Source organism: Cygnus atratus, chromosome 12, assembly GCF_013377495.2.
Source record: "Cygnus atratus isolate AKBS03 ecotype Queensland, Australia chromosome 12, CAtr_DNAZoo_HiC_assembly, whole genome shotgun sequence".
In the NCBI taxonomy this organism is placed as follows: Eukaryota; Metazoa; Chordata; class Aves; order Anseriformes; family Anatidae; genus Cygnus; species Cygnus atratus.
Genome location: NC_066373.1, coordinates 13,972,157 through 13,999,294, shown reverse-complemented (window position 1 = coordinate 13,999,294; position 27,138 = coordinate 13,972,157). Strand labels below are relative to the sequence as shown.

General features: G+C 41.6%; 1 protein-coding gene across 3 annotated transcripts; it reads right to left on the bottom strand.

Annotated features, from left to right (window-relative positions):
• Positions 1 to 167: 167 nt before the first annotated feature.
• MBTPS1 (membrane bound transcription factor peptidase, site 1) lies at positions 168 to 26,677 on the bottom strand. 3 transcript variants are annotated; one of them, XM_050713240.1, is made up of 23 exons: positions 26,627 to 26,677; positions 24,291 to 24,783; positions 22,499 to 22,756; positions 21,892 to 22,095; positions 21,406 to 21,516; positions 20,068 to 20,177; positions 19,572 to 19,688; positions 19,420 to 19,487; positions 18,272 to 18,374; positions 17,338 to 17,489; positions 16,176 to 16,337; positions 15,437 to 15,581; positions 14,166 to 14,354; positions 13,451 to 13,623; positions 12,367 to 12,482; positions 9,658 to 9,814; positions 8,657 to 8,781; positions 7,558 to 7,635; positions 5,025 to 5,165; positions 3,245 to 3,376; positions 2,848 to 2,974; positions 2,052 to 2,182; positions 168 to 986 (listed from the first exon to the last, which is right to left on the bottom strand). In XM_050713240.1, exons 2-23 carry the CDS (start codon positions 24,475 to 24,477, stop codon positions 790 to 792), a joined length of 3,183 nt encoding a protein of 1,060 aa, XP_050569197.1. In that variant the 5' UTR covers positions 24,478 to 24,783; positions 26,627 to 26,677; the 3' UTR covers positions 168 to 789. The 3 variants fall into 3 exon arrangements, with proteins under 3 accessions (XP_050569197.1, XP_035399294.1, XP_035399295.1); XM_035543401.2 differs by having other exon boundaries at positions 26,573 to 26,647; XM_035543402.2 differs by lacking the exon at positions 26,627 to 26,677 and adding an exon at positions 25,677 to 25,820.
• Positions 26,678 to 27,138: the final 461 nt, after the last annotated feature.

The following is a 27,138-nucleotide window of genomic DNA, read 5'->3' as shown; positions in this document are numbered from 1 at the left end:
TAGACGGTCCTTACTGTGGATTGTCCAAGTCCCCATTTCCCCTGGTGAACATTTCTTTTAAGGATAAAGATACGGGGGGAGAAGTGGACACATGAAAGTTTTCTCTACTAACCCGCCTGCTCCCTCTGACTGACAGTGGAAAGAAAAGCCACATTACACGTTGTCTCAGCTTCATATAGATAACATATTTATTGAAAATCTGTTTCACCAACAATGGTGAAATCATGACCAAAAATTACAAAACATCATGGTAGTTGGCTTTATAAAAATAAACTGCAGGACTATGTCTCACCAATTTGTACTAGTCTCTCCTGCCCCCTCCCTCCTTTACCAATGTAAGTTGCACTCTTCAGCGTTAGAGCATTCTAGAAAATTGCATCCCCTCCAAAAAATGCACTTGCGTTCCCTTAGCAGAGGTTCTTAAAGTGACTCTTCCCCCCACCCTCCCCAACAATAAATATAGAAAATAGCCTCTAAACAAATAAATTTTAGTTTGGTCAGCTTACAAAAAAAAGGTCCATTTTCCCCCTCGTGGGTTATGTAGTGACTAAGCAGCCTTTTAAACAGTATTCAAGTCTTTGGTGGGTTCGGCTGCTTAAAGCTGCAGTTTTATGTACAGATGATCAACTGAGGTCCTGTTATTTTCTCTCCAGAAACCAAAGACTATGAGATGATGTCAGATGCGTAGCGCCAGCATGGTCACCGCATTCGCTGCACCTTCGCTGGGAGTAATCGACCATACAGGAAAGCAACTGGTAGAAGGAGGTCATCTTTGGCAAGCGAGAGCTTTCACACAGAAGGCGTCTTTGGTGGATGAACCTGTTGCATAAGCTGCGGTCGCTTCACTCGCGGTTTCCGTCTCTTTGGCCTACTCTTCGCTTTGTTGATCTGCACCACGAAGAACGCCAGAACCACCATGGCACCAAGGAAAGCAAAGACTGGAATGGTCTGTCCTACGTCCTGGTTGTACCGTCCGGGCATTATACCTAGAAAGGCAGAGAGGTTGGGAAGTGACATGCAACCACAGGAGCTGCAACTTCTTAGCAGCATTAACGCTATCTAGAAAAGTGATCCGATGGCAGTTCTTACTCCAAGACAAAACAGCCATAATCAGATTACATTTCAGACAGGAAGATTAACAACTGCAGACCAATTAGCGAAAATAAGACAGGATGCTAACTAACTTAACAGAAAAGCACCAACATTTCCACCTTGACCTACTTGGGAACATCAAAGCATAACCCAGACTTCCCCTGCAACAACCACTGTCTGTTCTGCATTAGAAGAGAGAAGAGATGCAAGCACTTGGATCTTTACCACTAAATGTTTTCTATAAATGCCATCAAGCCTATAAATTTTCTAAATTATTTCTATAAATGCCATCATGCCTCAAGCCATGAGAAAAGGGATTTTGTTTTGCTCCAGAGACAGCATGTGCATGCAGCGAGGACGAGCTATACAGCCCTTCCTTTTTAAAAGAACCATTTGGTCATGCAGCTCAGGCTGGGAAAAGAGCATGCGTGAGGCTTTCACAGCTTCCAGCTGGGCTCACGGTGCCGAGCTGATAAGGAGAGCACCATTACACTGAAAGCTGTTTCAAGTGCTCTATATCATTTGTTAGCCTAACACCTTCCCCAAAGCACCGTTCAGGAAAAACCCTTCTGGACTCTGCTTTTGCATCTGTGCACTCACAGAAGGAATTTTAATTAGGAGGTTTTGCATTACCGGGCCACAGCGCCCAAGGATGGAGCTGCTGCTGCCTACCACAGGTCTGAACAGTGCCAAAATAAGCCTGGACTGGCCAAAAAGCACCCAGCAAAATCTTCCTCCCTGTATGCCATATGACTCCTTTTGAATAAACTATTCATATGTAAAAATATTTCTCTCTGGCTCCATCAGTCAGTCTCTTACAACACAACCATATTTGTATTTGCATGATTTTCACAACTGAAAGGGAACACGTGTCCTCCCTCGGTCTGCTCGGTGTGTTTGTTTTAAAGCCTGTATAAAAAGCAAGCAAAACAACATCGTTCCAGCTTTTCAACCCTTACCTCCAGGAATGTCCCATGCTCCGCTTTCGCCAGGGGACAAAGGTCTCACTTGGGGTCGGTTCTGTCGAAAACTGGGCAGGGCCACTTTATCAAGGTCAATTGATAGCAACTTCTGATGTTTCCAAAGGTTGCTAAAAGAGATTCAAAGACAGATGTCTGCACACTTACTTCAGTAGCACAAGGAACTTCATAGAAACATATATAGAAACCTTGCTGAAACCTGCATGTTACTCACTAATTCAGACCCAAACCATAATCCTGTCCATTCTTTAGGTTTTGCAGCTTGCAGGCCTCCAAAGTTCACTGCAGATATCACAGGGACACGCTTAGATCAACAACTACTTACCAGCAATTCTTTCTTGCACACAGATTACCAAAAGCTACCATTAGGAGCTCAGCAGACAAGCATGCTGACACATTTGCTTTTGAGTGACTGACAAAAAATACACCACAGGGCAGAGTTCGGCTAGCTGTCCAAGAAAGTGCATCAGAAAACTATTTCAAAAGCACGTGGTGATGATGTATTTATGCAAGCCCTTCAAGTTGGGATCACTCAATCATAACAATGTGCTGACCTGTGAAGCTATTTTTAAAATCCGTCAGTTTCATACAATATAGTGTAACCATCAGGTGAGTCAGAATTACTCACTGAGGAGGCATTCATCATCATTTCCTCTCTACAATCTGGTGTTTCTCTAGGAAAGGAATTCCAGCTGTCCATTGCAAAAGCAGACGGAACAAATGACTTTTCTGCTGAACTTGGAAGCAAGACTTCGTACAGAAATGCAAGACAAACCTGGGAGCAGTTTCATTCAAAGGCTGTGGTTTGGCCCAGGAGAGGTGAGGACAAGCAGGAAGGGAACGGGGCTTAGGGTCTCCCAAGTGAGCCTCGAGCACCTTCGAGTATCGATGCAGATGGTTACCTGCAATTCACAGCAGAGACAGACTGGGTTACCAAGAGACTGGGAGAATAAGAGAGTTCCCAACATTTCCCTCTGCCTAACCAGACCTGCTGTAAAGCCAGGAGCTCTTTATGGTAATGACTCACAGCTAACTCTCACAGTCAGAATTACAGAGCTCACGCCGAGCTGGCCTTACTGGTATGTAAATTCAAGGGTCTGCCTTGGTCTGCCTCAAATTCCACCCTGACACCCCATCAGGTGCTGGCTCTGCTTGGTAAATAAGGCTCTCACCTTCCATCCGCTCCGGGAGAGAGGCGCCCACTCCTGATGGCGGTCGCTGGCGGTTTTCAGAATGGCTGAGACTTGGCGGCGTCACCCCGTAGGAGGTGTACTGCAGGAGGGAATCCAGGAGCCAAAAGCAATCTGTGGATTTCACAGCCCCAAGCCCCAGCACAAAATAGGCATTATGCTACACTTCAAATGGCTTATCTTTTCTGTTAAACAGGATATGGTGGCATTCAGAAGCACAAGGAATTTCTCATTCTTGTTATTCTCCTTTTGAAGTTCTAAGCCTGATTTTGGAAAGATGCAACTTTCAAGCCCTCCTCCTCCACCACTACACAAACACAAAATTAATATGTTCAGTCTGAAAATACCTTCTTGTCTTGTGTACCAAATCAGGCTCTTTTGGGGAGAAAGTCGTAAAATGACAGGTCTTAAATATGGGAATTCCAGTTTGGACAGAGCCACCCAAGCCACTACAAAAAATTACAAGTTTTTTTCAGTAGAAACACAGGGAGCTCTAGGCTTCTGATATTACTTCTATAAGGGAAAGAAAAGCAACTTTTTTTTTTTTTTTTTAAGATGACATAATAAATACCTTGCAAAGAAAATTAAAAACAAGGCTTTTTTTCTCCCCAGTGGAAAGTTCTGACTCATTTGCTTTCCCAAGCTTAAAAAAAAAATAAAAAACAAAGGAAGGGGAGAAGTTTTGGCTACATTCCAGCTGAAGGAAAAGCAGTACTGACAAAAGCTGTTGGTTCCCAGCCTGTTGTGGACCACACCACAGCATACTTCATCATGGTTTTCCTTTGCACTTCAAAAACATATGAAGCCTTGTGTTGATTCTCTCCTGAATTACTGCTGCCTTCAGCCAGAGCTACCTCTAATGCACGTGTACTCCACCTGGTTAACACCACGGTCCCCTGAAATTTCCATTTTCAGGAGCAGGACAACGTCTTTCCAGCCATTTCCACCATACAGCAAAACTACTTTTCTCAGAACTTCTCAACCCAGGGAAAAGTTGGCTGGGAATGGGAATTAATCTTCATAATCCTGGTGTCCCTTAAACCTTCACCTTTGATTGTTAAAGAGGTCAATCAGATTTTAAGGATTTATATTCACAAATGCTAGGAATTTACCTCAGTTAAAGCTACTGATGTCTCTGCGGGAGACACAGCTCCTGGTTCACAACTCAAAAGCTAACTTTAAAGGATTTTTTTAGAGCCTCTTTAGAGCCTTCCACTTTTTCCTTGCTTCGCAGGTCACACTGAATTTAACAGCATTAGGAGGTCACAGAGCATTACTCTATTACTTAATTTAAAGCTGCACAAGAGGCGCCGATGTGTTGGTGTTATGGCAAGTCACTGGAAGCCATCCAAAGACAGACAAGGAGAAACCAGAAAAACTTTAAAGAAAATGTTTGGAAAAGAGAAGAATGAGCTGAAGATGGAAAGCTCACTTTGGCAGTAAGTTACTTTAAACTCAAATAAATTAGGCAAGGGATGGAAGCCCAATATTTTAAAGTATTAGTGACAAAGACCTAAAAATATATATATATATATACACATATAAATATATATAAATATATATAAATATATATAAATATATATATATACGGGGCACTCTAGTTACAACTGCAGTAGAGTTCCACAGAAATGAAGTTAAATCTCACACAGGAATGTTTAGAGATTCCCTAGAAAGCAGCTGTTTCTAGGGGAAGCTGTAAGAAACCCACAGGACACTTGCTAGCTTAAGAGAATAATTCTTTCTGCGTGTCAAACGTACACACCTTTCTGTCGATGGCTGTCATCCAAGCAATTAGAGTCGCCATACAGAACAATTCTGCCACCACCTTCAGAAGGAACTTGGTAAAGTCCCAAAATAGGGACATTTTCAATTACAGCAGTCTCCTGTTTTAAAACTTCAAGACCTAAAACAAAGCACAAAGAAATTTCAGAGCCTGCAAAACAACGTCAAGTTATCTACAGATCAACACAGTCTACACTGCAAACTTACAAATGCAGCTATGCCAGTCTTCGTGTCACAGATTTATGCAAAATGTTTTTAAAAAAACATACATAGTGTTAAGATAAAAATCAAACTGCTGCAAGACCCTGATTGTGAAGTTTTCTACTGATATCAATGTTTTCCTTCTTTGGTGCAGAATCAAAAAAAAAGACATCAGATCCTGGAAGAACTTCAGCATTCTCAAATCAAAAATCCTAATATTTTCAGCAACAAGTTTTAAATCAAACTGATCTACCTTAAAAATCACATTATGTTGTTTTAGTCCTGCAGAAGTCTACAGAACATGGTAACTTAAAAAGCAGCTGTCACAATGCATACTGCTCTTTGCCAACATACTGCTGTCATGCCTACTTTCTCCTACAAGAAAGCCTACTACGGAACAAAAAAAGAGAATAGGGAAGTTCCATGAAACGTGACATCTATCTCTGCAAGCAGCAGCTGCAAGACGAGGTCTTTGAACTCATTTAAATCAGCAGTTCAGGAGAAGCCCATCTTAAAGACTGCTGGGCTTGCATCTCTCTGCAACTCTGCAGTACCCACTTCCCTCATACTTCACCTGCTCAGCTTTCAATTCAGGAACAAATAAAAGTATTGTTTAGTGAGGATACATATGCCAAAAGAAAAAAAAAGTAACATGAATTTTCCCAACCTTGCCTCTACTGCAACCTTTGGCAAACTTCACTCCCTCCTCACCCCAGCTGCTCTTTGAATTGGCAGGTAGAGCCAGGTTTTGTTACATCCAGCCCTGCCAGGGTTCAGAGATAAGCCTTTTCTGAAACACTTGCACCAATAATACAAAGAGCAATTTGGAAGTATCATTTAAAAGCCTACATCCAAAAGCACTGCGCATAACTGAATAAACTGGCAACTTCAAACACGTTTGCGAAATATTTACAATTTTAATCAGTGAATGAAAAACACGGAAAAAAGCAACCAAAGGAAGGTATCATGGCATGAATGGGTACATGAAGCAAAACCCAGAGGACACGTGGCTGTAAATCTGCCCTTTGCATCTTACAAATCTATCCAATTGTTTTTATCTCCAGTGAACTTGAAGGCTGCCATAAACAGCAAGAAAGTGCCCCAATTCATGAAGATACTAAAATAAAGTCTGTAGAAAACTGATTTTTAGGTTGAAATGCTTCCCACCTCTAACACTCATTTCAAAAAACAAAGAAAGACGACCAACCTCAAAGTACTTGAGTCAACTATTTAGTCTCCTTTACTTTAGATGCTGCCTTCAGACAACAGAAGCAAAACATAGAGCTCTTTTGTTTCATGAATTGAAATGAAAAGGATTCAGAGAAAGCAGGTGCAGCAGGCTACCTGTCAAATGCCGTCTCCTTCCCCCTGTCATACAGAAATACCTAAGCCATCGGCACAGAGCATTTCAGGGGTACCACCTGCTCTCCCAAAGGCTGACATGGATGAGCTCCTTACTGCTCCAGAAAATTTATCTAGTAAGTAATCACATGTGCCTACTGCACGCTAAGTCACCCAAAACTACAGTGCACTTCCTCATCTCCTCTGACAGCTACTGACTTGTAGCAGAAGCTATGCACACACTTCTGCTCCCACACTCAAATCCTCTGCGTATGTAGACACAAACCTGACCCATGATATCATTAAGAGTCCTGGTCAGCTAGTCCTACACAGCATTTCCTAAAGGCTCTTAAAAACAGGTCTTTGTTGCCTGCTGCTGTTACAGCTCTGAATTAGTACCTCATAAATTCAAAGGTATTATGATAAAACTTAAGAGAATGGATGTGCACAGGGAACAGATCACTCTAGTCTGAAAGCACAGGCTTTCTGTGTGCCTAAAATGTTTCCCTTGTGAGAGTCTAGTAGGCAAAACGTCGTCTAACAAAATCCTCCTTACCTATACCCTTAGGTCATCACAGCTACCGTAACACTTAAACCAATTTTGGCAATGATTAGATTAATTCTGCGTACAAATATATTTCGGTATCACTTGCAAGTTGTGAAAAACATGGACAAGGAACACAATCTCCTCCCCTAAAGCCACACACACGTGCAGATGTGTTTACATACAGCAAAAAGACTGCACATATACACTTGAATACTGCTGTACTATATAAAAACTGTGTATACACAGTCACTTTGCAGCTTCCTTTAGATATCCAACTGCACATTTTACACAAAATGAAAAAATACCCAGCCTTTCAATGCATTTTTCACTCCACAGTTTTTACACCTTTAGGCTTTGTAACTTTGCTCTGCACTGACTAACAAGTTCTACTTAAAATGCAGAGAAAAGACAAGGAAAAGCATACCTTGATCCTTAAAAGTTTGTGCAATTACGATGCCATCTTCTGGAAACTTTGCAATACTGCATCCTGATGCATAATTCACTGAAAGACATCACAAAATTGCATTTACAGACTAAAAGTGACGCTTCCCCCTTCCCACCTAATTCAGTGAGCTGGCAAAACAAGCACAGAAGAAAATATTCCTAGGAACATTTAACATTTATCCGAATTTGTGTATTTTGACCAATACATATAGATAAGGCATTTATTTCTAAGTGCACTTTTTCCAGGTTCACCTCTACATACTGCTTTCAAGCTTTTCCATTTATGAGACTGACACTGCCCTTTTTTAAACTGAAAAGCTTCATCAAATGCAGTAGCTTGCACTAAGAGTCATTATTTATAGAGAGAACCTGTCTCCTTCAGTCAGTGCTGGGGAGTGTACAGAGCCCCGTGCCTTCTCTTTTCACATACACATTCCAAATGAACCGGTCAGAAGGCAGAGATTTAGAAACAAAGCACGAAAACATCAAGTGACTTGGTCAGAAAAAAAAATATAATAAAGACTGGCTAGACCTAGAAAGTCTGAAAGCAATCAGGTCATGGACCTGTGCCCTAACCACAAAGTCTGAACTTGGAACTAGTAAAACACACTCATTTTGGGCTACTTCAGGGAAATCGATTCAAAAGATCATGAGAACAGGAATTTACAAAGCTTCTCAGGATGCTTTGACGCACATCTAAATTGGAGTATCCCAAGGAAAGACTCCCAATCGATTTTCTTCCTCCAAAATCTAAGATTTCCACTTAACTGCAAAACTAAAACTATGACTAAACCAAAGGCTTCATCTTGGCAAGCAGTATTTATAGTACAGACAAATACAGACGCCCCAAGAATACCCTTCACCTGGAATTCAACCATAAACTCAGGACATTTGTTATCTTGTCTGAAAATTCATTAGATGCAGGAAATGATCACGTAAGCATGCTTATCAGACTCTGTTCACTCAATTTCAGAGCAGTTCCCTCGACTCTCACTCAAGCTGATCCTCACAGAAACTGTTTTCCAAACAACCAACATACTGTTGACAGCCTGTTTTAGGCAAGGGACTCCAGTACTCACTTTCATGGTTTGCCAGGGTAAAGTCGCCTTCGTACAGCCCATCGCTGAAGGCCATGTTCCAGACAGACAGCAGGTCATTGAGAGCTGGTATGTTAGCACCTCCAGTATCAGGCATCCACCACTGTCTATAAAAATAAGTGTAACACAGTGAATCAGTATAAAGGAGGTACTCCTAGAGTCTGTATTACGAAAAATCAGGTCTCTCCACACGCAGACGTTTTCAAGTCACTAAAATAATGAGCTCAAAACTCTCAAAGCCTCATTTAACTCCGGGGCACGTGAGCAGCTGTTTCTCTGACACCTATGATTCTGAGCAGAAGTAAAGTAACATTAATGTTGTAAAGCTCTCACTACATTCCAGTTCCATAGAAAACTTTGTTTTGCTACAAAGAAATTCAGTCTTAGGTTTGTTGTTTGGCTATGATGAGGCAGACATCAGTCATGTCATTTGCTTCTAGCTTTTTCTAATGAAGCAATGTTACTTGCTTCCAAGCTGCAGAAAGATCTTTCTATCTTAACATAAAACAGGCTGAAACTACGCTAATTAGAAAGGTCATTACCACCACCGTTGATATTAATTTATTTTCCCTTTATAAAGTACACTGGAATAATTTCAACATTGGCTGCACATCCCAGTGATACAGTGCGCAAGCTACATTTCTTTTTTATTGTGCTCTCCAAAGTGAAAACGTCTCAATTTTTCTTTGCCACTCTCCAATTTTTTACTTCTTTCTATTGTACGTGTTTTCCTGGGCTTTAAAATAAGATTACGTTACCAAGGGTGGTTTCAGGATCCTGGTAAAATAGGAATATATTCTCCTTAAGCTCTGCAGCTTAAGGTCAGTTTTGCTCTTGAGGTAGTCCCTTCTTAGAGGCAGCTCAAGAAGTGCTGCAGGTACTAAGGCACACTGTATCCCATTTGGGGTTTTTAGGACAGTTATGTCCATAAAACACCAGTTCTATGACATTGTATTTCCTACAGAAATTAAAGAAAGAGCTACCTTGTGTTTTCATCATAAAACTTGACTTTTCTCATCACAGATGTGTTGTACCAGTCACTGAACACTATAAGCGAAAGGCCGTTATCAACATCCCTCCTCAGCTTGGTGATCTCTTCAGGAAAATACTCTTCCTCGCTGTCCACCATCAGTAAAGTCCCTGCGTGTAAAAGAAGAGTTCACCAGCCTGTTCATTGTCATGTTATCAGTATTAACACAACCCATGCAAAAATTAACACAAGTGGATATTTTGCACAACTGTCTCTGCATGACTGAAAAGCACAAACAGGAAAAAAAATACTTTATTCCCTGAAAATATAGTTGTGCTTTTACATTACTCCTAAATATTAACCCATTTTGCTTCTTCACTTTCTGATTGCTCGGAGAGGTGGTAGAATCTCCATCCTCAGAGACAACACAAACCTCAGCAGGACGATACCCTGAGCGATCTGATTAAGTCCTGTGGTCCTTGCAACCCACCCAATTCTGTAAATCCAGGCAGTCTGTGTTTAGAAAGCCTTCTGATAAAGGTCCTGCAGAAACCAGGTTAAGGATCTGGATGACAGGCCAGTGTGCACCCTCAGCAAGTTTGCACACAATAGAAATTAAAGAGAAGTGATAGATGGGCCACAGTGTTAAGCTGCTCCACAGAGGGACCTTGACAGGCTGGAGAAGTGGGATGGCAGGAACCTCACACAGCTCAATGTAGGGAAATGCAAAGTCCTGCACCTTGGAAGGAATGATCCCATACACCGGTACCTGTATGGGCTGACCCTCTGGGACGCTGCTGTGCAGAGAAGGACCTGGGAGACCTGCTGGGTAACAAATGGAGCGTGAGCCACTGATGCACCTTTGTGGCAAAGACCAACAGCATTGTAAGCTGTATTAGGAAGAACACCACCAGCAGGCTGAGGGTGGTTCCTCCCTCTGCCCAGCAGTGGTCAGACAGTTCTGGGGTGCTGCATCCAGTATGACAGGCATGGACGTGCAAAGACAGAGCTGGGATTGTTTAGGCTTGAGAAGAGAAGGCTCCTGAAGAATCTTACTGACATGTATAAATAAATGTCTGATGGGAGGGAGCAAAGAAGATAAAGCCAGGCTATTCTCAGTGGTGGCCAGTGAAAGGCAAGTGGCAATGGGCGCAAACTGAAATACAGGAAACCCCATTTAAACATAAGACAAAACTGGAATGGGTTGCCCAGAGAAGTCATGAGGTCTCCATCCTCAGAGATGCTCAAAACCTGGCTGGACATGGTCCTCAGAAACCTGCTTTGAGTAAGGGATTGGACTAGATATCTCTACTGAACCCTTGCAACCTCAGCTATCCTGCCATTGCACACTAACAACAACATTCATGTTCAGAGGTGCCAACAAATGACAGGATCACACGAAGTCCTGCTGTCTCTTCCAATTCCAAAGCAGCATCATTCAATATGGGTTGCAAGATTGGAAGAGATGTCTCTGCTTCATCAAGTCTATTCCCCTGCAAGCGCACCTGTCATGTAACTATTTATAAACAGATTTAGACTGTTTCTGAACCACATTATTTACCCCCCACTGCTTCTACTGCAGAGCTTCACCAGAGTTGTCATTAGAAGGCTTCTATTTCAGCCATTTCCTCATTTCATTTACCAAATTTATTCCACTTGCATATTTCTGTTCCATTTCCTCTCCTTAAGTGCTTTCGCTTTCACCTCTACCTACTTGCATTTTTCAGGCACAGAAAGCACTCACCTCCCACCTTAGTCTATTTTGGCAATCTAAAAGCCAATGTCTCCTAGCTTCTCCAATCTCCTAGGGAGAAACATGAGCTGTAGCTGACAAATCTGTGCATGCAAAGCAGACCTGCCCTTGTGGTGCCCTGTCAGCAATAAATCTAGAGGTCTAAGAGCAAACTATTTTATTATGCTTTTGAGGGCTACCACTTCTGTCTCCAATTGCACATCTGCTGAGCTCAAAAAACAACAGTACAGTATTTGTTGAAGAATCAAGAAAAACAGAAGATCACTAGACCACACTTCCAGAACTAAAAAACTGCCAGGAAAACGCACCCTCACTTTACAATCCACTGGAGAAACACCCCAGACCAAAAAAAGAAGAGGGCCTTATCGGAGCCTGTCAGGGTTAACTAGAAGGGCATACTGAAGCAGAAAAGACCGTGGACAGCTCAGTTTGTCTCCTGACTAGCAAATCTATCAAACCTCCAAATCAAACACAGAAGAAATGAACCACACTGATCTGCTAGCACACAGGGTTGTAGAGAATACTCTTCCCCCTGTTTTATCTATCCACAAAGACCAAAGTTTCAAAATGCCACCGCTGAGAAAACAGAACGGACACTTTCAATTTGAGTCTGCATTCACCCGTGCTTCATTCTGACTGCAAAGATCTTCTGGCAAATTCAGTTCTACCTCTGTGGGACTGAATACAGAGGGGCTTTTAACCTACTCAGAGGTGGGTTTTCCTTCTCGTTTTTTTCAAGATAAGGATACAGAACTGCACTAATTCTACTATACTCCCAAGCAAGCTTCTGCAGCGACACTTTACACAATTTAGTATTAGCATATAAATAACAGATACACCCACTGTTGTAATATTTTTCTATCTAGCATTCTATCTCAGGTCCCCACAACATTTTTGGTCTTCTAAAACACAGGCCATTTTAGGAAGAAGTTAACAGTGCTGAGAACAAGGCAATTAGCACACACTTACCATACTGACTTGCATCAAAACATGTAAATGGGGAACCAAGAACTTCAACAAAGTAACCCATGCTTCTTAGGTGCTGGTACATGTCCCTGAAGTTTGTGTGGATATGGTCTCCATTCCTTAGGACAAGAGAAAAGACTGTTGAAGACATTTTAATTTGGCATAGAGGAATCTGATTTACATCCTGTAATTACAGATTATTTCCTAGTTTCCTTTCTGAAAGGTCCATTTTTTTCAAAGGATAACCAGTGGTTTTCCAAGTACCATCCCTTCTTTGCAAACTTTTTCCACAAGTGACACTGGTTCTGAGTGCTATGAAGATAGGTAATACAGTCAAAGCCAGAGACTGAGAACATCCCTTACAGAGCACAGTTCTGTATATTTGCAGCACGTCACAGAGGAACACTGCTGCATTAAAACCAGATCCACTTCACAGGACTTTCTCCTCGATGAAGAGCCAATAATAGCAGTTGTAACCACTAACTGGAAGAAGCACACAAGACAACCTGTAAATAATTGCTGAACCTCAGCAAAGAAGTTCCTAGACAACAGGTCAGCCATTCCTTGCCTCAGTCTAATTTCTCTTTTTTTTTTTTTTTTTTTTGATAAGTGAAAAAAAAAAAAAAGCAGCTAATAAAGTGTCTCCCTCAGTTCCATGGGAGAAATCACAGAATCATCATAGAACGACTCGGTTTGGAAGGGACCTTGAAGATCATCCAGTTTCAACCCCCTGTCATGATCAGGGATGCCACCCACTAGATCAGGTTGCCCAAGGCCCCATCCATCCTGGCCTTGAGGGATTCAGGACAGGAACGAACTACGCCTTGAAAACAAACCAAAAAAAAAAAAAAACAGGAAAACAAAACAAAACAGTGTTTTATATGGGTATTTAAAAAGGTTTTCATTTCATATGAAACAAAAACCAGAGAGAATAAAAACAAAAACCTGCACAAAAAAACATACAGAATATAAGATATTTTCATGGCACACTGAAAAAGGCCAGGGGCCTCTGGCACTCAGTGAAGTTATTCTCTATCATTAATACACAATCAAGAAATACTGATTTAATAGAAGCTGAGATAAATACCAATCCAACGGATCATTCTTCATCCTCAAATTATCCCTGGGGAAGTATCCTGGTGGATAACGGAGATTATGATATTGATCCCAAAGGACTCGCTTGCTACGAGGCGGAGTAGGAATAATCTTCACTTTTATTGGAAGCTTCACCGTTGAAGTCTGCTCTGCACCGTTCTTAGACTGAAGGACAGAACAAACCACAGTGAAATTCATTTCCCCCACTTAAACATTCACCAGTTAACTGTGGAGTGTAAAAGACTGAAAAAACAGAAGTATCAAGTCTATTTTTAGTAACCAGTACCAGCTTTGGAAACCAAGAGCTGACGTTTGCCTTGCATTACCGTTGTGTGTTTTCTGCACTCAACTGCTTATATTTCTGCTCAGAATGTAAAGTACTTGAAATACCTTACAACTGTCATTTGATTTAAACCTTCAAAACCTTAAAATCTTCTCAGGAAGTTCTCAGGAACTTAGGGATGATTCTGTGAGAAAGACACTTAAGCTGTCTCTTTTTCAAAACATGCTACTTAGAATTCATACTAAAAAAATGACATTAAGACCACCATTATTTGTACTCGTCAATTCCTTGACCCCAATCTAACTTATGCGTCAAATTACAGGACCAGAGTAATCCCATAAAAATAAGGTATTTGTATATTGTGAAGCAGCTTTAATAATTAACACCACTTCACCCCCCCCACCCAAAAAAACATAGAACTCACTTTATTTTCTGCAGGAGATGATACTGTGATCATAACGTGACCTTGAGCGACGCCTTCCCAAGATGCTGCTTTCTTCGCTACCGAGATAGAAATTGCTAAGTATCCAGACCAAGGCCACAACACAGGGGAATAGGAGAAAGCCACTTCAATATTATCCCCATTTTGTGGGAGGTAGGGCTGCCAGTCTGGCTGTTAAATGAAGACAGGACATTGGTAAAACAGTATTTGAAGTCACTAATTTCTGTACACACAGCCCTCCTCCTCTGCCCACAGGAATAACCCATCTTAGCTTTTCTGAAGATAATGCCAAACTACAAGAAGTCCACAAAGCCAAAAAGATACATGTTGTGCCAACAAATTAACCTAGTCGTGACAGCCTTAATGATCCAGAGTGTACACCTTCCAGAGGCATGACCCTAAGCAGCTCTATGGACAGCATGCTAAGTGCACCCAATTTAACGTTTTGAGGTCCTGTGCAAAAAGGTATTGGCAAAGACATGAACTTTCCTTTCTGTAACAAAACGGGTTATGACTAAGAGATTCAAGCAGATCACACTGCATGTGCCTGAGCATTACAATTAGCTAACGATGTTGGATAAGAGCTTCTATACCCTTTAGTGTAAAGCTCGAATCTAAAACAGACCTCAGGATTCACACTAATATGTTGAAATTAAGCTCATTTATATTGGCTAGAGTTTTGAGATACGGCCCTTCTGTAACTTGTCCCAAGTTACATATCTGTTCTATATTTAACCTTACTTAAAGCTTAATCAAAAAAAAGTTTAATCCTCTCTTTTCAACCAACATGTTCAGCAATAGTGGTATAAAATAACAGATCTTGCAGCAGGCCTTGATAACCCAACACATTCAGGTCGTTTTGACCACATAAGAGGCACAATTAATAACATCAGAATCCTTTACTGAGATTTCTTATGCTCCAGACCAAAGAGATGAGGAAAGAATATCCAGAAGATCTTAAATACTATCAGAACACAAAGAAATCTCTAAGTGGAATCAATCCAAACTGGTTTTACGAAGACAAAGCACTACACACCCCTGAAACCAGCGCGCTGCTGGAAAATCTGCAGATAGTTCATGGTGACAAGTCTTACTAATCTGGGTGCGTCCTTTAAAACCAAACACTCTGCATCTCTTGCTCTCACCAGTAAGAACGGTTACTTGTTCTATCAAATGTATAGCTAAAATAATCCTTTCTGGGAAACTTTTTAGTAACGTTAATAGTCAGAACTTGGAACAACGTTGACTCTTACCTTGTCCACAATTCTCCCAGTGACTCCCATGCCATTAAGGATAGTAACATTAACAATGGTTGGCATCCCTCCGTAATATATGGGCTGAGAACAATAGGGCCACATGTAGGGACATTCTGTCAAGTCGATATAGCTTGGACTCAAACTAAAAGCAAAGAGAGAGGAGGCAAAATTAAAAGAAACAGTAAGAGGTACAGGCTGCTATACAAAACTGATGTATGAGAAAATTACAGATAAAACATGCCAGTCATAGTTACTGTTTCAAGCACTCATCTCACTTCCCAAATATGTCCCAGAATCTTCCTTTCCCCTCTATTTTTATTTATTTATTTATTTTTTTAAGTTTGGTGGTGTTTTTTTCTCCACAAAGCAAAAGAAACTGTTCAGCACAGTGAGAACGTTCTCATTCTGGAAAACTAAAATTTGACTACTGTTCCATTTTGTTCTAGATGGCATTATTCATAACATCTGAGAGCTTAAATTGAGCCTAGAAGAGAAAGTACATTTAGCTTTCAAAGACACTTCAAGCCCCTACACTGCTCTAACTTGAGTAGAAAACAGTGACTTTTTATCCCCTCTCCTGTCAAAATCCATGCTTCAGGATTACGTAAGATCTATGCAAGTTCTCTGTTGCATAAGCACAGATTGCTTAACTGAATTACAGGCATATCACCTGCTCTCTTAACAGAAATATAGCAGATCATAGTATATTGTTGATTAATTGAGGATTAAAATTAACCTGGCCTGTGGTTTATAGCTGTTGAGGATCTGATAAGCTCTCAGGAGATCCAACTTGCCATGTCCTTGTTCAAACATGTTGACTCCGGGAAGTCTCCGTGCCGATGCAATAAGTGCCTGCTTCATACTTGCTGGATTCACCATTTCACGCTTCTGAACTGTGCTGAAATCGGAAACAACAGATCACATTAGGTGGCCTTTACTATTCTAATTTCTTGCTTGTCTTGCTTACTGTTCCGCCTTAAGCTGTAATTTCATTTAAAGCAAATGCAAACAAAAATTAGGTTGTTGTCAACATCTACAGTTTCTACTTGTCCATTATTAATTGATTTCCCACTGGCATTGCTGAAGATGAAAATAGAAGTGACAATTTTCTGACAGATTTCTCTTGAAAACCAGTATTACATCAATTTTTCTCCTTACAATGTGCTCCATAACCAGCAGTCATAACCAGGGTAGTATTTTTATATGCTAAACACAATATTCTGAAAATCCAAGTCTCTGTAACTGGCAACTTGCTGGGATCTTCCTCCGCATAGCTCTTTCGGGGGTGGGAGGTAGGCAGAAATAGCTTTGTCATCTAAAGAAAAATGCATCATTTTACAGAGGAAACACAATGATTACTTCGAATTTTGGACATAAGAGTTCTTTATTTAAAAAACTCTTCTCTCATCTTTAGGTAGTAACAGTGACAAGTACAAAGTAGAGACTTGCAACTCCTATCTTCCTCTTATTCTTCCATGTGCAACAGATAACTTACGCAATCAGATAATAACCATAAAAGCCCATACAATAAAATTTACAAGTATTTAGATAGCTACCTGCTGTAGGTGCCTCTTTTGAGTAGCTGTTCTTCTACACAAGTGACAAAAGCAATTCAAAATGATCGAACACGTAACAAATTTACTTTGTAAAACTGCTCTCCCTAATTATATTTTCAAATATGTAATTATTATTCAAAACAGGCCCAGGAAGGTTAGAGCCACTCAGAGAAGGTAATGCCTCAGGGAGAAGACCACCAATTCTACCCCTTGAGATTGTTTTTTTTTTTTCTAAGTGTAAACACAATTTAGTTTCCTTTGGTGGGTTTCTTTAAGTTTTTTGTTTTTTTAAATGACCCTCCTGTATTGGAATCTTTTAAGGGACTCTTACTTAAGCCTTACCTTACTAACAAGGTAACAGCTCCTGCTACTACAGGAGACGCTACGCTTGTCCCAGAGAGAGAGCGGCATCCGCCCTTCATACCAGAACCTCTCACACCAGAGCCATAGGTAACAATATCAGGCTTCACTCTACCATAACCTCCAGGCAGCTCCTGTGAAAAGAGTACAGATGGATTGGTGCCCTAATACATTAGGAACACTGCTTGCTTCATTTGGGCATTTAAACTAACTAATGGAGGTAATTCAGCAGTAAAATGATTTACTAAATCAGCTATGGTTCAACATAAGAGAATGTCATCTAACACTTAAAGAAGGGCTCAAACTGTGTATGGCAAATCCTCAACCCAGGAAAGGGACGTCAACATTACTGCCAGATCCTCCAGTATCTTAGCTGAGCACGAAACTACCAACTAAATGATAACCACGTTGCTACCTGGCTAATGAGAAGCAGTACAAACAGAAAATAGTACGTAATAGTGTCCTTAATCAAGATCACAAAGCAACCTCATCTGAAATCATGTGTGTGGTACCAGTCACCCCAGTTCAACGGTCAACTGCAAGTGGAAAGGATATGAAACAAGCACAATGTTACACGTAACACCAGGGAAGCCTAGGATTTAAGAAAAAGAGCTGGCTGGCCTTCATTTCTGCAGTGATTTGTCCTCACAGTGACTCAGAAGGCGCTGGGCATTTTAGAAATACATCAGAAATGTCAAAAGCAGCCAACATTAATGATGAGTACTCCCAGACAGAGTATTAAGCTTCTTGCTTCAGGTCTTACATCATTCTCTTACAAGTCCTAGCTTCCATGAAATCTTTTATCACTGTTCACTCCACAGACACCAGCTGCATGAGATTACCCCTCTGAAAAAGGCTCCCTTTTGAAAGCGCTTATTTTGGTTGCATGTGGCTGGCCACAGTCAAAGTATCTTACCCAAGTAGTCATTCCCCGAGATGAAAAGCGAGCTATATTGTCTTCAAAGTCAATGCCGCCTACTCCAATCACATCCATCTGGTCAGCTGGGTTATTCAGAGTCCTAGAACAAGTTGGGAGTTAGCAAGACAATAATAAGAAAAAAACCACACTACCATAGCCATAAATTTATACAGATAGAGGGCACGTTGCCATCAGATTTTTGTCAGGCCTTCTTTCTATCTAAACTGCACAGAAACAAATTTTGGTCCTGCCTAAGACAGTTATGCTCTATCACTAAAAGCGACTTCTCAAGCACTGAAGAACTTACATGTAACTTACACCAAACCATATATCTTCAAGACAAAAAAAAAAATAAAATCTGTTTTTAGGCATCTATTTTAGAAATACACTACAAATAATTCGTGCTTGATCCTTCTGTGTTCTTTAAGCCTGAGATCTGTTCTCAAAGATGTCTGCTTCTACTGCTGCAGCAGTATCAGTTGGAAGCCTTGGAAGCCCTGCTGTTCTTTTACTAACTTCTCACTGTCTGAATGAAAAATATTCACCTAAGTAATTCACAAACGTATTACTAATGCAAGTAACAGAGAGAGAAGTGGAAGCCTAACTTCGGTCACTTTCTATGAACAGATTACAGCAAAAAGGAGGAGAGAAAACCCTCCAGAACAAGCACAACTACTTCCACAACCATTTAAGAACATATTTGCCTTTTTTTCCCTCTTGCCATGGGCAGGGATGCCACCCACTAACTCAAGTTGCCCAGAGTCCCACCCAACCTGGCTTTGAACACTCCCAGGGATGGGGCACCCACAACCCCTCTGCGCAGCCTGTTTCAGTGCCTCACCACCCTCTAGGTTAAGAATTTCCTCCAAACACCTAATTCCTCTTCCCTCTTTTAGTTTAAAACCATTCCGCCTTGTCCTACCCACATCAGAAGTTGCTCTCCATCTTTTTTATAAGCCCCCTTAAGTACTGAAAGGCTGCAGTGAGGTCTCTCCAGAGCCTTCTCTTCTCTGAGCTAAACAACCTCATCTCTCTCTGCCTTTCTTCACAGGTGCTCCAGCCCTCTGATCATTTTCATTGCCCTCCTCTGGACCAGCTCTAACAGATCCTCGCCCACCAGAACCCAAGTGATCACTGAAACTTACCCATACAGAGGGCCGTCGTTGCCAATAGCAGAGACCATGATCACGTTGTTGGCAGTCAGTTCCCATACCTACAAACAAACAGCATTTACGAGGCTCTGCCGCCAAAAAGACTTTTTGAACAAACTGAAAAGACTTTATTTCCTCATGCTAACCTTGTCAACAAATGGGTGATCCATGAAGTCTGGCCCACCAATACTTAGATTCAGTACATCTATCTTCTTTAAAATTGCATAATTAAAGGCATCCAGAAACCAAGATGTATATGAGACCTGCATAAGAAAGAAGAAAACAAAAGCTGTCATTGGAAAATCCAGTGATTCCATAAGGATACAGACTTCAGAAAGATAAAGTGAAAAAACACAAAGAAAGCACAAAACTAACAGTGGTTTCCTAGTATTTCTATTGCTCAATATATTTATATTTCCAACACTATAAAGATGAGACTTTAACACATTATTTCTGAAAAACGTACCAGACTTGGAAACTCTAAGACATCTTGTAGTAAGCTTCTTTAAAAAAAGATATATCCTTCCCACTTAACAAAGAAAATTTATCAATATTTACAAGTACTTGCAGTATTCCCAAAAGAAAGGATTAAAACAGCAATTATCTTTAAAGGTAGAAATTAAAACATCTGTAAAGTAGTACCTGGTTATTGGTGAACACTCTAAAGATGTGCAGTTCTGCATTTGGAGCAAATCCCTGGCATTCTCTCATGCTGGCTATCACACCTGCTACAAAAGTCCCGTGGCCTAAACCTATCACAGACAGAAGGGAACAAAATAAGATGTTATAAGATAAAACATTTCCTTTTTATGGATTGTCATTGTTAAACACCACCTATACTATAAATCACATTGATCCAACAGACTTCACAACAAACTGTTAACACTGGGTTCAATCCTCATCTTCTTAAATTGCATTTTGCTATCGAGTTCAGAGGGGCCAAGATTTCCAGCTGATGAAACCTGGAGCAACGCACACTCCACAGTCTATTCCTAGTCCTAATTGCTATCAACAACATCAAGAGCCACACAAGGGAATCATGACAGATTATTTTGGCAAATGCTAGTCATGAGGCTAGCATATGCTTATGTAAACTTCTTAAAAGATATTTATCCTGCCTCTATAATAATCATATTTGGTTAAGGGTGAAAAATATGACAAGAAAACATTTTTTCCTCTCCTGAAAAAATAAACACGTTTTTTCTTTAGGGGAATGCCTGCTCTATATTTACATGCTCAAAAGCTGCCTGTACAGCAACCATCTGGCCACAGCGCTATGAGGAAGTGTGACCAAAAACAGGTGCCACAATGCAAAGAAATACTGTGCTTAATAAAACCATGGAGGTGCACAGAACACTGAGCAAGATACATATACACATTGAATTCTGATTGCATTAAATTGCCAGCTGACTCACTGACACAGACCGTATGAAATGAATAAACTGTGAAAGCACACGGTCAGAGCAAGTTAGGGCCAACACATGAAAAAGGAACACAAATATACTGCAGAAAATAAAAAGTTCTTTGGAATGTCAAAAGCTATGAGGCAGTATAGCATTTGTCAATGAAAACTATATAGACTAGAAAAAAATACAGATCGCAAATCTTGAATTAGTTTCAGACTGCACAGTAAAGAAGGAAAATACTCCCCCTCCTAAGTATGGAAATACATATGCACTGTGAAACAGCAGAATACAATGTTTTCTTCCCCTGACATTTTCCAAAAGCTATGATGAAACACCACATATGATTAAAGGAGGCACACGCAACACCCTCCTGGAATCTTAATGCTATTTGTTGAATTTGGCAAGAGTACAAAGCACTCAGGACACTGAAAAATTAAGCTTAAAATCTCAAGATATATAGTTTCAACAGATGTTAACAGATGTGTTGCCACCACAGCACCAACAGCAGCTTTGCAACACGAAATAGCACACATCACCTTCAGGAAGGGTCTCCCAGCTGTGCACAGTCACTCACCGTCATCCAACGTTCTCTCATTCGTCCAGTTTGTTCTCTCCTTTACATTTTTGAAATGGGGATGTTTCTCACTCAGCCCAGTGTCAAATACAGCTACTCTTACGCCAGCACCTAATAAAAGAAAAGGATTGTTTTTTTTTTAATTCAGCTTCCTAACAAATGTGTTCTGCCAAGTGAATGAATACTTTCATGTTTAATCTGCACGTTCACTAAGTTGAGGATTTAAGACAAAACTCTTACTCCATTGCAGAAATTGAGCCACAGATCATAAAACACGACTACTTCCTCGTAAGAACAGTACACACACACACACACACACACACACGAGTGCTCTGTAAGCATACAGGGCACCTCAAAACAAAGCATTGCTCAACCTTTCCGGAACTGGCACCCAACGAGATTAATACTTATCAGCCAATTAGCATTTCCTTGCACTTCACTTGCTTCTCAAAGGAAGTTATTCTAAACCAACAAACGACGGCATACCCGTATAACCCATTTGCCAGAGGACATCCGCCTGCAGAGTCTGAGCAACTTGGCGCGGGATAGCTCTCAACAAACGCCTGCTCGAATGGCGACCTGTGGCGTGCCAGAAGCCAGAACCTAAAGAAAGACTTGCTCTTCTCAAGGGACGAGACGACTGCCATTTTTGAGTCCATCTGGTTTCATTGCAGTGCAACACAGGATCAGCTATATAGAATTCAGACAAGGAAAAAAAAAACAGAAAAGTATGAGGAAAAACACAGGATTTGCTGTTTATGCAAATATCCACATCACATTGTTACTGTTTTTTTTTTTTTCTAGATATATTAATGGTGTCAAAGTGAAAGCTTCCATTTTATCCACTAGGGATATACTGGTCCATAATGTCTGTTAACTGACTGCTGCAAAAGAAACGTTTCTATGTTGGAGATGGATTTGCTGCCATGCTTTAGGAAAGTTATGGCAAGACCCCAATAATTCATAGGCAAAGGAACAGATTACTCTAAGTTAAAGAAAAACTGTAGGGCACTTTTCATTTATGCAACGCTAAACTAGCAGTCCTAAATTTTTCCAAAGCAGATCTCATGCAACCACACATAAAATTACTTACAGTCTGAATATTTGAGCGATCGGAAGACCTTCCGCTGAGGTGTTACTCGCTTGATGTTTGGATGATCTTCCAGTGTCAGAACTCCATCCTTCTGTTTCTCATTGATCTGGATCACTTCAAAATCGCTGGGATAGTCACTGGCTGGGTTGTTGCGGGGTACAATCCTCCAGTTCTCGATATCACTGCTTTTTAGTGCACTTGAAATAAACTTACTTCTAGCTTTAGCTGTGAAGTATCCATTAAAAGCCACAATATACTCTGGAACAAGAACACAGATCATCAGAACTGATGTTTAAAGCAGCTTACTTGCACATGCACTTCATAAAGATCTCAATATTTCTTTATCCAGAATTAATAATCACAATTTGAGGCACTTTTTTTTTTTTTTTTTTTGCTTTTACAGGTCCGCAATTTATTCGTGCACTACGTAAAACTTTTGCATGATGTAATCTGTAAAATATGATAAAGACCTTTGAAAGGAAGGCAGAATTGGAAATAGCATGGAAGGGTAAAACAAGTGGGGTGAGCAGGGGAGAAGGACTGTCACATCCAGCAGTACAAGATGCCATTTATATCGGCATATCTATTCATATATACGTCGATTTGATATGCCAATTCAATATGCTTCCTCACATGCATGAATTAAAGTCATCCAGCCTCCACACAGTATTGAGTTTTAGGGAAAATTACTGGCACCACCTATGACTCACACAATAAACAAAGCCGTCCCCAACAGCCCAGTCCTTGACCTCCATTAGGAACTCGTGGGTGCACCATAGCCCCAGCACATATGGCTACATTTACCTCAGTAAGCCTCTGGCTAACTAATGCACAAGATGTCACTGCTGATATCTTGTGCATGTGTAGGTACATAGCTTCGCTGCAGGCATATTATGGGTACCCAAGGGAATAACCAGACACAGGGTCGAGGGATAAATTAAGGACAACTCAGATACTGACTTCTGATACTGAGTCAAGTGAGTCAGCACGCTACGTGACCCCACAGTTTCAGATACAGCAGAGATGTTGTCCTAAATGGCAGCTGTGCACCCTGCAAGCACTACAAACGATATGAGCTTATTGCTCATCTTTCCTCCACAACCTGCTGCCATTCATACGCCACACGTTCATTAAATTCATCCTGCAGTTCTGCAGGCACAGAGCTGCCCATGCCAACAGACTACATTCTACACCCTGTTATTGTTTGTTCCTCCTGCCTCTTCACTGGCTAGCTTTGTCCAGCCTCGCAGACCTTCCCCGATTCAGCACCCACCTTTGCTCTGCTGCTTCCCTTTGCCCTTTCAGGAGTGGTATCAGCCTTAGTTTGCCTTTCACTGGCTCCCTTTGCACCTATCTTTGCTATTTTTCCACAAATGTACTATCACTTCAGAACTTTTTCTTGACAAACCCACACATTTCTTGTCTTTCTCATTCCTTTGTAGCCCACTTATGGACATGAGAGCCTTAATCACACCACCAAGCGGGTCAAAGTGAACAGCTACTAAGCACACCAAAGTGACCTGACCAGACCAGAACTGCCCACCTGAGCCTTCCCACTCTATTTTCACTTTTAACCTACTCTTTACTTCCTCCCTCTCCCTTTTCATGTTCTTCAAATTTTGTGCCAGGTTAAACCAAGATCCTTTGAAAAAAAAAATCTCAATTTAAATGCAGATAATTTAGCAGATCTACTTGTACAGAGTCTCTGAATATTACAATTGCACAAACAACACAGTCCAGTAACATTCACTTGAACTTCACATGGATTTTTTTTAATGCTTAACTCTATTACCATGTTCCACGACTGTTGAAGTGAATTCCACTTTTAGAGTAAGGCGAGAACATCCAGGACATATGTGAGCCTCATGGGAGGAATTCCCTAGTCTGGTACTGAAGTGTTGTTTGCCACAGAGTAAAATAACAACCAGAACAAACCAGATGTTTGCAAACTTCATGGTCATAGAAGAAAATGCTTTCATTCCAAAAATTCCATATAATCAAATCACACTTTTCTTCGTTATAAACTAGTTCATTTTTGTTTCAGTAAACACTGCTTTCACTGTGCTGCTCAACTGGATATTCTTAAAACTGTGTCCAAAGTAAGTATCGATTTCATGGTCTTTTGAGGTAAAGCCTAATAAACAGGCTCATTTCTTTCTACGCTTCTTCTCCATTTTGTACTAAAAGATGTGGTCACTCGGGATATGGTAGCTGAGTCCTGTACTCCATTGCTGATGGCAAAGTTAACTCTCTAGAACAACTGGCAAAGTTGTTTGCAAGCCACCCTGCAAGGCAAGGCAAAATAGTTAGGCAACAGAAAATAGCTTCAAGTTTGTGTAAACATATAGCATGGAAACCTCAAAAGATCATTTGGCAGTCAGCATTAGAAATAGCAAGGAAAAAGTTGTGTGTTTCATTTAGCAATTTTTCAAAAACGCTCGAGTCTCTTCCTGGCTCGCAACAGAGCATCTGTGAAATACACAGGTATTAACCTGGCAACAGAATAGACAGCAACGACAACCAAACTCTACCACCCTTCGCGTAGGTGGAGTAAGAAGAACAAAATGACACGCAAGGCCCATTAAAAGGAAAAAATAAAAAGCAAAATAAAGTACTAGCACGATAAAAAGCATCCAGACACTCAAAAAAGCATGGCTTTTTTTTCCCTTCACATCAGGAACACGACAGATGAAAGTACTGCTACGGTACATAATTTGACACAAGGAGAATCAGGTTTAAATTCTATTTTAGGAGCTGGTGGGGACAAGAAATGCTGTTACAGGAAGCAAATCTGCAGTCCCTATACTTGAAAAGAGATTATCAGCATGAAAGAAGCCTTTCAAGTTTTCTTGAGGCACATTACCACAACCTGAGAACATCAGGGCAGAGATCAGAAATGTAGTAATGTGAAGTTAAACACTGGAAGTGTTTTCCACATGGAAGGGAAGCTTCCTCCCTTTGTGTTCCAAAGCAGAAGAAATGTTCAAGAAAATGAAAAAAAAAAAAAAAAGATTTCCTAATGTTTAACCAGCAACTGATAATTAAAAAGCCATTAAAATATGAAAGAAGAGAAACATTTTTGTTTAGTCTGCCAGACCACGTGGAAAAGCCACAGAGAACAACACATTCCCGCAGCAACCAGGACTGAAAAGCAGGAACCTTATTAAGGACCTCACACCATTTAGCAGAATAGCGGACCAATCCCAGAGCAAATCCTTGAACAAAATGCATCAAGTTTTCACGTGACATCTTCTGCTTCCCTCTTATTTAAGACCCTCAAGTATTTCTTTGTCACAGCAACAGCATTTCCATCTTTTTCCACCTGAGGGATAACACCAGACCAGGCTGCAATTACAAAGTTTTCTCTTCATCCCTAAGCTGAAGGCAGTCACAGGACTCTAACTGCTGATCTCTGCTGCACTCTGCACACCTTATCACATTGCGGGCTAACAACCCACGCGGCAATAAAACCAAAAATCAACTCCAGAGATGAATAAAATAAAATAAACAAAACTATGGCATCTGAGGGAGACCCGAGTGAAGGAGCACTGCGCTGACAACCCGGAGTGTGTGACTCCCTCGTAACACACAGAGAGCTGGGGATTTGTCCGTGCCCCAAAAAGCAACCCCCGGAGCCCAAAAAGCAGCCCCCAGGCACGTAACCCCCCCCAGAAAAATTTGGGACCCCCAGCGGAGACTGTAGGGGCCGGCCGGGCCCGGGGCCGTTCTGCCCGCGGCTCTCTCCGCTATTTACTGCCCGTTACCCCCTGCCCGAGGCCTCGCAGGGAGCAGCAGGGAGCCCCCAGCCCCTGTTGGGGGGCGGAGGCCGGCATGACGCACGGGAAGACCCCGGGAGAGCCCCGGGCAGCAGCCCCCGGAGCGCGGCTGCGGGCTCCGCAGCGAAGCGGGGGTGCAAGCACCGGGGGGTGCAGGTATCAGGGAGCGCAAACAACAGCTACCCCCGGCCCGGTTACCGCTCGCTCTGAGGGCCCGGCGCTCCCTACACACATAAAGGAGGCGCAGAGAACGCGGCAGCCCCGCAGGGACCGGCCGCCACCCGCCCGCCGCCCTCACCGTGCCTCCACCGCCGCCCCGGGCCCCACCGCCGCCATTTTGTGCCCTGTTTACCCCCACATCTCGCGAGAGCCCGGCGCATGCGCGGCGCGGGGCCGCTGAGACGATCCCGCTCCGCCTTCAGGGCTGGGGAGATTTCGGTCGGTTTTGGTTAAAAATTGCCGGGGGGTAAGGGAAAGAGGGGTCCCACCGCCCACCTGCTCGTGGAATACCAGGAGCACACGTTAAGGGGGACCAGCTCGAAGAAGTTCGACCAGCTGAAGAACGTTTCCGTTCTTCTGCCCCCTTTTTTGGTGGGTCAGAGCTTCAAATGGTTAAATTACAAATAGCTGCTGGGCTATGATTTAATAGTGCACACATTTAATATCGCTGTAGCTTACTAAATGCTCTTAGCTGTATAACATGATTGCTTTGGGGAAGAGCAATTGTAAATACACAAGCTGTGTTCTCTTGCATGTTAAAAAATGAAAGGAGTTGCTGCTCAGCATTACTCTGGAGAACAGTTGTTTGAAAATCAGATTATTCAGACATGACTGAATGGACTTTAACTCCTGTAAGGAAATGTG

Bases quoted from the DNA above. Each gene is read 5' to 3' on its own strand.
- MBTPS1 (XM_050713240.1), bottom strand. From the start codon at position 24,477: ATGAAAGCATTTTCTTCTATGACCATGAAGTTTGCAAACATCTGGTTT. The intron at 3,377-5,024 runs GTGTGTACGTTT...TGAAATCCACAG, and splicing joins TGACAGCCATCGACAGAAAG to ATTGCTTTTGGCTCCTGGAT. The intron at 987-2,051 runs GTAAGGGTTGAA...CTGCCTTTCTAG, and splicing joins AGCATGGGACATTCCTGGAG to GTATAATGCCCGGACGGTAC.